This window comes from Barbus barbus (genome assembly GCF_936440315.1).
Source record: "Barbus barbus genome assembly, chromosome: 41".
Lineage (NCBI taxonomy): Eukaryota > Metazoa > Chordata > Actinopteri > Cypriniformes > Cyprinidae > Barbus > Barbus barbus.
Genome location: NC_136719.1, coordinates 8,906,807 through 8,919,443, shown reverse-complemented (window position 1 = coordinate 8,919,443; position 12,637 = coordinate 8,906,807). Strand labels below are relative to the sequence as shown.

General features: G+C 36.1%; 2 protein-coding genes across 3 annotated transcripts; one reads left to right on the top strand and one right to left on the bottom strand.

The window, feature by feature from the left end:
- Window positions 1-1,652: 1,652 nt before the first annotated feature.
- On the top strand, window positions 1,653-4,523 carry slc16a7 (solute carrier family 16 member 7; the record flags this gene model as incomplete). The annotated part of the gene is given in 5 exon segments (XM_079402233.1): window positions 1,653-1,869; window positions 2,198-2,341; window positions 3,342-3,837; window positions 3,839-4,173; window positions 4,258-4,523. Coding segments are annotated over 5 exon segments (1,458 nt in total).
- A 467-nt stretch (window positions 4,524-4,990) lies between these two features.
- On the bottom strand, window positions 4,991-11,694 carry LOC306860204 (SRSF protein kinase 3). 2 transcript variants are annotated; one of them, XM_079401776.1, is made up of 13 exons: window positions 11,589-11,694; window positions 11,145-11,338; window positions 9,644-9,747; window positions 9,465-9,573; window positions 8,944-9,031; window positions 8,756-8,843; window positions 8,011-8,117; window positions 7,750-7,918; window positions 7,582-7,655; window positions 7,348-7,455; window positions 6,252-6,321; window positions 6,073-6,165; window positions 4,991-5,892 (listed from the first exon to the last, which is right to left on the bottom strand). In XM_079401776.1, the coding sequence occupies exons 2-13, from the start codon at window positions 11,219-11,221 to the stop codon at window positions 5,708-5,710; spliced, it is 1,272 nt and encodes a 423-aa protein (XP_079257902.1). In that variant the 5' UTR covers window positions 11,222-11,338; window positions 11,589-11,694; the 3' UTR covers window positions 4,991-5,707. The 2 variants fall into 2 exon arrangements, with proteins under 2 accessions (XP_079257902.1, XP_079257903.1); XM_079401777.1 differs by having other exon boundaries at window positions 7,618-7,655.
- Between the last annotated feature and the right edge of the window lie 943 nt (window positions 11,695-12,637).

The window sequence follows — 12,637 nt, the reverse complement described above, 5'->3', positions numbered from 1 at the left end:
AATATGGTGGGATTTTGCATTAAAGCTCTTTTGTTTGTCTCGCGTCCGTGTGGAGCCATAGGCCTTTGTTTAATCCCTCCCCCCACCGGAGCCGGTTGAGAAATAGGAGACACTCCTTTAGTGAAAATGAGCCCTAAGCAAAAATAGTGCAGCCACCATGACTTCCTGTGCATGAACTGCAACCGATTCTTGAGCAATATGTAAAGCAGATGTGATAATCCACCTAAAATGAGACAAATCAATGTACTATATGTCAATAATCAGTGCAAATCCAAATGAAATACACTTGGACATTATATAATGAGTGAAGTAACAAAACAGATTGCATTAACTAAAACCTGAAGCACTGAAAAACAATTCATTATATTCAATGAAAACTGTTTTTTAGAAAAAGCATAATGAAAGATATCTCTGACTAAATTCACAAAGTAGAAGAGCTAGACAGATGCCATAGAGTCATAGCAGTATTGGTGCTGCTAAAGTAAAATTCTCTGAACTGCAATGAAGTCATTGTTACATTTTAAGGCGATTCTATATCAGATAGATTAGCAGGAATGTGTTTAGGCCTTTATAGCAAGAGCTTCCACTATAGGCCGCAAACAGCGCCGCCTGCTCTCTGTGACATTAACACAGCACTGACATCTACTGGAGAGACAGGGAATCGACTTCCGTCTCAAATCACCGTAGATGAATTCTCATACCTGCTTATCAAGAGAAAATCTGTCTGCAACTGTGGTGTTTTGTGTGCCATTTTTTAAAAAGTTGAAATAAAATAAAACAAAACATGAATAGTAGAATGTATATCATAAACTAAAAAAAAAGGTAAATAAATGTTGCTTTGGCAACTGAATGACATCAATACATTTAAGTTAAATTACTGGAATTACTAAAACTCAAGCAAAAATAATTTAATCTATATACAAATATATAAACAAATAAAATTAAAAATCAAATGAAATATAAATATATGAAAAATTAATTGAAAATTTTAAATGTTGTATTGCCAACTAATACAATTTTACTAAAACAAAGCTAGAACTAAAATACAAGTAAAAACGAATAAAAATGACAATAGCACAAAAAAAAAATTAATGTTAAAAATAAAAGCTTCTTCAAAATATTAATAAATACCATTAATGCTAAAACAACACTGGACTGGAAATCCTACTATTAATATGCAATTTAATAATTTGCTATTATTTATTTATTTTTAAATTCTGTTAAATGTGTATATAAAATGCTACTTATATATTCATTAATGTATTTAATTTTAGAAATTTAACCACACTTTCTCTCTCTCTCTCTCTTAAAAAAAAGGGCATGGCATTTCACGTGATATAGAGCACTACAAAAAAAGAGAACTCATAAGAAGAATAAAAAAGAGATAACAGGACATGAAGAACATGTAGCGATCTGGAAGCTTCACCAGCTGTCTCTCAACTGATGTAGAGAGGTAGGCTCATTTATCATGTCTCTTATACTTTGCAGACATTTGCAGATATCAATAAATAAATGTGTACCAAGATTTATCAATCAACTAGAAAGTTTCAGAAGGATTTCTGAGTGAATGTAGACAAGTGTTCTGTTCTTTTAATGAAAAATACTGATGATATCATACTTTGTTTTTATTTTAGAGAGGAACTAAAGCAAACATGCCCCCACCAGCTACCACAAACCTGGGCTACACCCCTCCAGATGGAGGTTGGGGCTGGGCCGTGGTGTTTGGATCCTTCATCTCCATCGGTTTCTCTTACGCCTTCCCCAAATCCCTTACCATCTACTTCAAAGAAATTCAGGAGTATTTCTCCATCTCCTACAGTGAGATAGCCTGGGTCTCCTCCATCATGCTGGCTACCATGTATGCAGGAGGTTAGAAAGCATATAACTTAGTTCTGCCTGATAATATATCTATGTACGTCGTTTTTGGAAAGCTGCGCCATTTGCTTGGTATTCTAGGTACTCCCACAATCAGGCAGAGCAGTTCAATGTGTGCAAGGAGTATAACAGCATGAGCCCAAATCAAAGATTACTTTGTCCCCATGGTTGTACAATAAACCAGAGCTGTGATCTTTTTAGTCTAATTTTGCATAGTCACATGCAAACCAAGGTTAGATTTACAAGTCAAGGTTTAAGTATTACTTTTGGGTTCATGACAAATAATACGAGCATTGCATCATCTTTCTGTCTCACCTTACAGGACCTGTGAGCAGTATTTTGGTGAACCGCTATGGGAGCCGCCCAGTGGTGATAGTTGGTGGGCTAATGGTTGGGGTTGCTATGGTAGCGGCTTCTTTTGGCACCACAATTTTGCATTTGTATTTATGCGTGGGAGTCATTGGAGGTACATATTCCAATGTTTATAACATTTACAGTTTCCTGCTGGTGATATTGTTCTTCTACTAATAAAAATCATGCTGGATTGTGATTGGTCAGTAGAGTGTACTGGAGTTCCTCCCCTACATGTGTGTGATCAAAGATTCCAACCTCAAGGTCAAATCTGTCTGTTTGATCTTTTAACTGATCTGAGACGTAATAGAGATTTTGAATGAATTCTTGTCACAGATCACATTCTATGATTTATTTATCTACACTACCGTTCAAAATTTTTACTCCCCAAGGGTGCATTTATTGGATCAAATATACAGTATAGACAGTAATACTTTGAAATCATTACTCCAGTCTTCAGTGTCACATGAAATTATTATAATATGCTGATTTGGTGCTCAAGAAACATTTCTTATTATTATCATCAATGTTGAAGACAGATGTGCCACTTTATTTTTGTGGAAATTGTTATACATTTTTTGATGAAATTTGAGATTTTAAAAGAACTGCTTTTATTTGAAATACTGTAGAAACATTTTGAAACATTATAAATGTATTTTCTGTCACTTTTGATCAATTTAATGTGTTCTTGCTGAATAAAAGTATTAATTTCTTCCACAAAAGTAAATAAAAACTTACTGACACCCCAGTCTTTTAAATGGTAGTGTATGTCAGTGTGACCAAACCATTAGACTCATCTCTCTTTAAATAGGTATTTTGAGCATTATGGAGGGTGTTACAATGCTGGGTTATTAACTGCTGGTTAAGCCTGTTGGGTTATTTTTTTTCCATTGTTGGGTAGTTTTTGTGTTACCCAACCACTGGGTTGCCAAACAACCCATGGTTGCTTTTAACTCAGCATTTTTAAGAGTATATATACATTCAGAAATAAGTACTTTTAGAGTACTTTTACTGGAGTAATATGTTATCAGGACAGCTGTACTTCTCAAGTAGAGGATTTATTTGTACATTTGTACTTCGTCATAAATTCACATAAAAATGCTTTTGTTTTACAGGCTTTGGCTTAGCTTTTAACCTACAACCAGCTCTTACCATAATCAGTAAATACTTCCTTGTGAAAAGGCCAATAGCAAATGGCCTAGCAATGGCAGGTAGCCCAGTCTTCCTATCCACCCTGGCTCCCCTCAACCAGTTTCTTTTTGACCATTTTGGATGGCGAGGAAGCTTCCTCATCCTTGGAGGAGTGGTGCTCAACTGCTGCGTGGCAGGATCCCTTATGAGACCCATCAAGATAAAAACCAAACTGCCAGCTAGCAAAACTACTTATAAGAACGATGCAGGAAAACTGGACATCACACCTCAGACAGCTGGACAAAACAAGTCCAAGCAGTCAGGCTGTGCTGCAATTGTCAATCAATTCATTGATGTCTCCCTCTTCAAGCACAGAGGCTTCCTGATCTATCTTGTAGGGAATGTGCTCATGTTTTTTGGATTTTTTGCTCCAGTTGTCTTCCTGGCACCATATGCCAAGCATCAGGGGATAGATGAGTACTGCATTCCTGCTCTCCATATTCGCTCTAGTAGATATGTTTGCACGTCCAGGAACGGGTTTGGTCGCCAACACCAGATGGATCAGACCCAAGATCCAGTATTTCTTCAGCTTCGCTGTGACATATAATGGCCTGTGCCATATGATGTGTCCGCTCTTACCAGGTTACAGTGGCCTGGTGGTGTACGCAGTGTTCTTTGGCCTGGCTTTTGGGATGGTGTGTGCTCTTCTGTTTGAGACGCTCATGGATTTGGTGGGAGCCCAGCGGTTCTCCAGTGCGGTTGGGCTTGCTACCATTATAGAGTGTGGGCCTGTCCTGCTGGGGCCACCAATCTCTGGTAAGTCCAGCAATGAGATCCTCACTGTTATATATCTCTGTGTTATAATGTTCAGGATGTTTATTCACAGATTTTTATCCTCAGGTTTGCTGGTTGACATCTTCATGGACTATAAATACATGTACTTTGCTTGTGGCATGATGATGCTGGCTGGAGGTATCTTCCTCTTCATCATGAACTATTACAACTACAGATGGTTGGAAAAGGAACAGAAACAGAGAAAGGTGGAGGGGCTAGAGATCGGCTCAGCCAAAGAGTTTGCTGCCATTGAGGAGGACAAAGACAATGAAGAAGAGATCAAACTCAGCACAGAGGAGGAAGTAGGAAACTCCACCTGCAAAGAGTTATGAATCTGTCTTCTTTTGTTAATATCCATCAAACTCTATCTGTGTGTCTGCCATTCTATCTGTCTATCGTTCTACCTGTCTATCTATCTGTCGTTCTCTGTCTACTATCTATTGAGAGAGGCGGCGATTGAAATTATTTTATAATCTTACCTGTGCATTATGTTAAAGCTTCCATTGTGACAAGAGACATGAAAGTAGTGCCAGTAGGATATCAGAAAGTATTTGACTGCTGAATGCCGTGATTGACCAATCAGAATCGGGTATTCTGGAAATCTGCATTTTTATTAACCAGCTGTTCTTTGCATTTTTGTCTGTTTTTGTAATTTGTTATTAAGATCTATTGCTTTATTTTTAGATTTCTTTGTATATTATTACTTTAATAAATTATATAGGTTTAATTTCAATCTGAAAATGTTATGCAGATGGGCAAATAGATGAGTGGGAAAAAACACACATGAGTGTACATTATTATAACAGACGTTAAGATTCACCATGACAAATGAACATAGTGAAACATTTATTTATCTAAAGACATAGCACTCACATAGAACACATATAGAACTGCAGGTTCATTCTTTACACATTGATTAAAAAAAACAATTGGTTTGTTTAAAAAGTCAGAACACACTACTTACATCTTAGAGCACCAATGTTACTCAAGTCAGGAGAACTGATCAGTCATGTGATCATCATAGCTTTTAGTCTCTGATCTATGCTACAGGCCTTATTTAAGAGTGGAATGTATGCACCAGACGATTAAACACATTCCAAAGCTTTAAATGCATTTGCTGTGCAAGCTTTGCTATGTACATATCTATGTTACAGACCCAGCCATCCTTGTTTAAAGGGATAGTTCACTCAACATTTACTTGCCCTCATGTTACCTGCATGCCTTTCTTTCTACTCTGGAACACAAACAAAGATATTTTGAAGAATGTTGGCTCCAAACAACATTGGACCCCATTGACTCCTAATACAGAGACATTTATCAAAATATCTTTTTGGTTTTCAACAAAGGAAAGTAAGTTATACAGATTTGGAACATGACGACATGAGGGTGAAGACACAATTTTCACTTATATAGACTTTCACTAAGTCCTATTTGGAAAAACACTTTGGAAGCATGGCCTTTTTCATTCAAAACAGACACGAAAAGAAACCTATTCAAGTAAAAAAGCCAGAGATGGTTACAGCTTTAGCCAGGGATGTTTGAGACACTGGGCTGCTGCTGCCCTCCGCTCTGGCAGGAAGTCCAACATCTGTAACAGGAAATCAGAGAAAAGTGATGCCTCTCTCAGGAGAAAGTGATATTTCTCTACCAGCACTTCATACAGCCCCCATGGACGGAGGACAGCTATTCGACGCAGGTCACCTGTGCAAAAACGATCATAGTTAATAATAATAGTAGTGCAGAGACTGCTGTAACACTCCGGTTGGAGAATAACACATTAATTTTATTTCTGTAATAAACATAAAATCATTCTTGGGTTAAATTACGAATTTACAGTAACCTGTTGCTACACCAAGATTACAAATATAGTATTGTACTCACCCTTGCGGTTGAAATACTCATAGGAATATTTCCCAGACAGAGCCACTGACACTGGGATCTTACCCAGGAGCTCAATAATATGAGCCAGGTGGTCTAAAAATAATAGAAATGGTCAATCCCACAAATCTAAAAGTATGTTCTCTAATAAAAAGACTGATGATGGCTATTAAATAGTTTACCTTCCTCTAAGGAGAAATTCGGCCCTGCTTTTGGTTCAAATAAGGAATCACCAGTAATAAGCTCAAATGCCTGTTGAAAAATAATACAGATAAGAATAAACAGTGTTGGGTAGTAACTGATTACGTCATCTGGATTATGTAATCAGATTTAAAAAAAATAAGTACTTGTGATTAGAGTATATTACATTTTAAAAACGCTCATAATTAGATTACAGTTACTTTTTAATGGATTACAAGATTGGTTAGTCAATTATTCATATTTTTTAATCTCCCTAATTCTTCTTTGTTTTTTTTTTAGAAAATTAATTTTAAAAAATCGTACTGTGTCATACCATTTATCTTTGACTATGTTCACAAATGTTGTGTAAATAAACCATGTATGAAACCATGCTTCTAAATTTGGCTGAAAAAAAAGCACCTCTCAAGCAATTAGATCATGTATGAAACAAATAATTATGCAAGTTACTAAACACTGGTGATGTACAGCTGTGAAACACTATGTCTTCATTATATCCAGTGACCTTTAGTTACTGTTGATTCTTATAATAAGTTTGGGAAGCCCTGGTGTAATGTAATGTAGAATTAATTTTATGATGTTGCTATAAAAAATAAATACATTTTCTTTCTCTTTCTTTTTTGCTTTTTAAGATCAGTATGGTTTATTTAATTGTAAATTTAAAACAAGTTTGGAAAAAAAAGTAATCTAAACTTAATCTAAAAAGTAGTCAGATTACTTTACCTGAAATGAGTAACATAGATTACGTTACTAACTTGTTTTCATCATGTAATCTGTAACCAGTAACAGACTACAATTTGTAAGTAATCTACCCAGCTCTGAAAAAAATATGAATTATACATATACAATAAAAAATACATTTATATTAATAATAAACATAGATTGATATTAATATAATTATAATAAAATACAGTTTTATGTTCTATCATTCTAATATAGCAAAACTGAATCAAATATTTGAGAGCAATCAAGAATTTTGTCACTAAATGTGTCTTAAAACTACAAACAACAAGATCAATGCCTGTTTACAATTAAGTAATCCAAGTAATCCAATCATGTGCTAAACAGCTGTAGACTCACCAAGCAGGCCACACTCCAGATGTCAGCTGGAGGACCATATTCAGAACCTAGGAGAACCTCCAGAGAGCGATACTGTCTGGTCTGGATCTCCTGACAAAAGTGTTTGTACTATAACAAGAAGAAAAGAGGTTAAGTAATCCAATCAGGTATAAACATCAAGTAATTGATTCATATGCTTCCACAAGACCAGGCTGCTCATTCTTTGATTATATGACTTCACTGAATGTGTCGCACCACCCAACATGAGCTGCCAAGGTCTGCAATCTTCACCGTGATATTATCCAAGTTTCCAGGTTTTCTAGCTGCTTCTGCATAAAAGTAGTAGATGATGACTCAATGCCACATTTATTACAGTGATTCAATGTAATGATTTACTTCATTCTCATTTAACGATTTTCTTACCGGGATCCTGGAGTATGGTGGTTTTAAAGGTTGAAGGGTAAGTTTGTATGGCGCCTCCTGGAGGATGAGATGAGGACTGCGGTGTGAGACACAGCAGGATGTTCTCAGGCTTGATGTCTGTGTGAATGATCTTGCAGTGTTTGTGAAGATACTCCAGACCTTCAAGCACCTGAGACAGATACAGTTTTTCAGGTCTTGTGCTGATTTCTATGGTCTTGTTGGTCTACATTACAGTTTACACACACATTAGAAGTTTCTGACCTGAGTGATGACGTGCTTGACACAGGTGGGAGAAAGACCTGGATTACCAAAACACACTTGCCAACAGCGCAAGTCCGGCCCCAGCAGCTCCAACACCAGACAAATATCTACATAGTGGTCAAGAATCAACTCTTGATATGTATTTCTCTATTATATAAAATACTAAAATTATTATTTATCTTCCCACAGAACAGATCTTGAAATTAATTTTATATAACAGTTCCAATACAGGACTTTTCTCTGTAGGGTTCCAGATGCGGTCACATTTATCATTTATCTGTGAAATTTCACAGTCAAAATCCATGCGTTTTAATGCATGATCAGAAGTATCATATGAGGGAGTTCAAACTGTTTAGTTTGAAAGTGACTTCTTTATTAACAGGGCTTCATACATCGCCATACTGCTGTACTCACAATTAATATATCTTTCTTGCCTACAAATTTTGCCTGAAATTCTGCAAATGAAAGGTCACATAGAATCCATATTAGTGTGCGTTGAGATTTTTAGTGACTCTCAGGTACACCATTACACCAGTAGGTGGCAGCATATGACTGACTTAATGAGTCATTCGAGTCATTCACTCAACTGATTCATTCAAACACACCGATTTAATCAAAAATGCAGCAACACCAAATCAAATACTTACACGTGAAGTATTGTGATGAATGTGATGAATAACATTTGTCTAGTGTTTATTATTGTTGTAGTGCTTCATTACACATACATGATATTATGAAAGGATACGAATGCCGTTCACACCAGCTATCTTAAACTCATCCAGTAACTGCACTATACGTCCTTTAAGAGGGTTGTGGGCTGTGGGACCACTGGCCTGGAGAGAGGCAAAAGGTTTTGAGATGTACAACATACAGTGGAAAAGAGACAAAGAACCAGAGAGAGAGAGAGAGAGAGACTGAGTGAGAGGCACTCACACATCGCAGTAATGTCAGTTCATCTTGGCCAGCCTGAGTGAATCCAGCTCCGCTCTTCAACACCTTCACTGCCACATGCCTGCCTGACCTGCAAAACCACAAAAACAAACACTTGAGGACTTTTAAACACACACACACACACACACACACACACACACACACACCACGTTGGTTTTTGTGGTATATGGGGACTCTCCATAGGCGTAATGGTTTTTATACTGAACAAACTGTGTGTGCTATTGCCCTACACCAACCCTACACCTAAACTTAGCCCTCACAGGAAACTTTGTGCATTTTTAGATTTTCAAAAAAACACCATTTAGTATGTTTTTTAAGCCTTTTGAATTACGGGGAGGCAGTGTCCTCATAAACCACCTTCATATTGTAATACCTCTGTCATACCCATGTCATTATACAAATGTATGTCCTCATAAACCACATAAACATGCACACACACACACACACACATACACACACTTCAATACACACAAAGCAACAAATAGGACACAAAGTTTCAGTACCTGAGGTCAATGGAGAGCCATACAGTAGAGAAATAACCCCAACCCAGCTTTGACAAAACCTTGTATCTCTTATTAAACACATCTCCCACCTGGACTGGGTGATACCCACCTATAGAGGGAGATAAGTCAATGAACTTAATTGGCATCTGCATTTTTATTACAGATTTATAGAGGCTCACCGTAGCAGTAATCTCTTGGATCTTCATTTTCCTCTGTGTAATCAGGTTCAAGATGTTTATAATTCCTAAGTGTTTTCAGCTTAGAGTCCATAACTACATCAGACCTGCATTAGAACCCAACATATATTATCATTTTAAAGTGACATCTGACTATTCATTCATGCATATTCACACACATATGATGCAAAAAATAGAGTCATAAATCTTTGCAAATGTAAGCATAAATAATTCAGTGGTTGCTGATGTAATGGAGCATATACAAAATACTAAATCTGTGCTGTGTATTCTTAGACAACCATAAACGTCCGTCAGAGGTGGAAGCACAGCTCTTCTATCCTGACACATTTGGCTCACCAAGGGTCACATAAGCCAGTACCGCATTTAGATCTCAGCACTCGCTGCTGTAGGCTTTCCTGTAGCTCAAATAGTAGAGCATGGCGCTAGCAACGCCAAGGTCATGGGTTCGATTCCCAGGGAAAGCAAGAGCTGATAAAATGTAAAAACTGTAACTTGAATGCAATGTAAGACCCTTTGGATAAAAGTGTCTGCTAAATGCATAAGTGTAAATGTTTACAGCAGGATCTGAACTGTGACCTGATTATATCATGCCTCTGTCTGTCACACAAGACTTTGGAGGGGAATATTCTCACAGTCAAACTCACTGTAACTTTATACTGACACGTGTGAAAAAGTACCATGATAATAGCATTGTATGAATATGGTACTCAGTACCAGAGTATAAATCATAGTACCATTTTAATTACACCTGTTACCATCACTGTACCATGCTACAACCAACCAAACCTTTTTTTTTACTAAATATATATTATTAATATTAACTGTGGTACAAGTGGATTTTCAAACTTTACAATATGCTATGAATAATATAGAATTTATTTTAAATTCATATAGATTTTTTGTAATTTCTGATTTTAAGCAGGATTTATAGGTAACTAACCTGACAGCAGTATATATAGTATATATAATTTATAATATATACTAATTAATTAATTTATTAATTCTAAACTTATAATTCTATGATTATTGTGATATGTCTGTGTTAAAACAATGAAGACCATACCAGAAATATTGATATCAATAAGTATGTCATTATGTCAAATACTTATAAATAAAAAAAAAGGTACATGACCTGAAGTCTGAGAACGAGTGCTATAATAAAGCACATACTATATATTATCATAACTCATCTAAATATAAAGCAGACATTTTCATTATATAAGGATTAACTTTTGCCAACACCAATTAGGCGGGTCCTGAAGACCAGTGTTTACTGTCATACAAGTGCAGCCAAACTCTCTCATTTAAAATCTTTATAGAAGAACTGAAAGACATTTACTATACGGCTACCAAAGGCCACACATAATCTCTGACCCAATAACAACAACCCAACAGCAGCAGCAGATTTTAAATATTTTTTATAAAGCATTTCAAGTAAAATAGATACAGAAGCATGCTGAGTAAAGAAGCGGGATGTACTCACGATTTGGTGCAGATCATGTCCTTTGTGTTTGTTTGCATGATTTCATCAGAGGTCTGGAGCTGCTTATAGATGCTCATCCTGACTTTATGATGGGGGGACTTCCTCTAAACCCTCTCAATTTCCACACCTCTCTCCCTCTCTCTCTGAGTTGAGAGATATTCTGAGGAGACATGTGGCTGTGCTGCTCACTTTAACTAAAGCATAGAAAGCAGAGAAAACACTGAAGCAGACAAAAAACATTAACAAGAAGCTACTGTTGGAACACCCAACTAAAATGAGCACAAAGAAACCAACATTTTAAAGAATAAGATTACAATACTCTGCATAGCAGCAATAATTAAAAATGAAAACACTGGAGAGGGGGTGAGTGTTTATCAGTAACATATTTATGGCAGTAAGTATTATGCAGTTTTTGGAATGGAATGTAAAGCACATTATACTCACACATGACATCACCATCTATAAAAAGACAGTGGTATTCTCAAAAACACGATCTGTGCAGTTTGGAGCGTGAGTTGCTGTGGTTTCTGTGCATTGTCTTGCATGTAGTGCTGAAAATACCCACCAGTTATCTAGGAAAGAGAGAGAGAGAGAGCGATAGCAGCAGTCTATGAGCTTAATAACACTTACTAGTTACAGTGATAAATACTGTAGAAATGGGGTTATTTATGGGTGTGCATGAAAGTAGATGAACGAGAGAAATCAGATAGCAATATATCTATATACATTTACATAAATGTAGATGTATGAGGATAGTAAATTGCATGTAACTTAAAAATGTGTTGTAAACAAAAATTTAAATGAAAGAAAATAAAACTTTTCTAACATTTAAATGAATGTATAATAATGAGGGGAAAGTAAATATCACAAAATGCAAATAATAGTTGTGTAAAAAATAAAACAAACCAAAATAAGAAACTTTTTTCACATTTAAAATTGTAATAATTGGAGAGATGTATAGGAATGAGAGATAGTAAATAGCAAAAGATGTAAAAATTAGGAATATTTCCCAGACAGAGCCTCTAAAAAAGATTGTATAATTTACATGTAAACTTATTAAAACTTATTAAACATCCATTTGGGGGTGGATGTTTATTTTAAATACAGTCTATAAACTTATTAAATGTATTAGAAGCATTTTATGGAAGACACTGTGCTATTTCAGTCTGATCACAATCAGATGATTAATAAACACTGCTAATTAATAAAAGGGAAGCTTAATGGCAGGCTAATTCTCTTCCTAGCGTTCTCCCCTGGGCTTTGTACTCTAAATGGGACATGTCTCTAAACTGCATCATGGGCCATAAAAAGATCACAGCTATTCTCATACCACCAACTGCCAAAGTGATTTTACAGTTTGACTGTAACACAAATCAAAAGCAATTATCTGGAGGAGAGCATTCATTACAAGGCACATAATAACTGAATGAAGAGTTCATTAGCAATGAGAAGGTTTCAGCAGGCCTTGAAAAGCTTGGAGGGAATGAGCTTAT

Coding starts and splice junctions, on each gene's coding strand:
- LOC306860204 (XM_079401776.1), bottom strand. CDS start 11,221: ATGAGCATCTATAAGCAGCTCCAGACCTCTGATGAAATCATGCAAACA. Junction 9,748..11,144: donor GACATGATCTGCACCAAATC/GTGAGTACATCC, acceptor GTTCTAATGCAG/GTCTGATGTAGTTATGGACT. Junction 9,032..9,464: donor TGGCTCTCCATTGACCTCAG/GTACTGAAACTT, acceptor GTGGTTTTGCAG/GTCAGGCAGGCATGTGGCAG.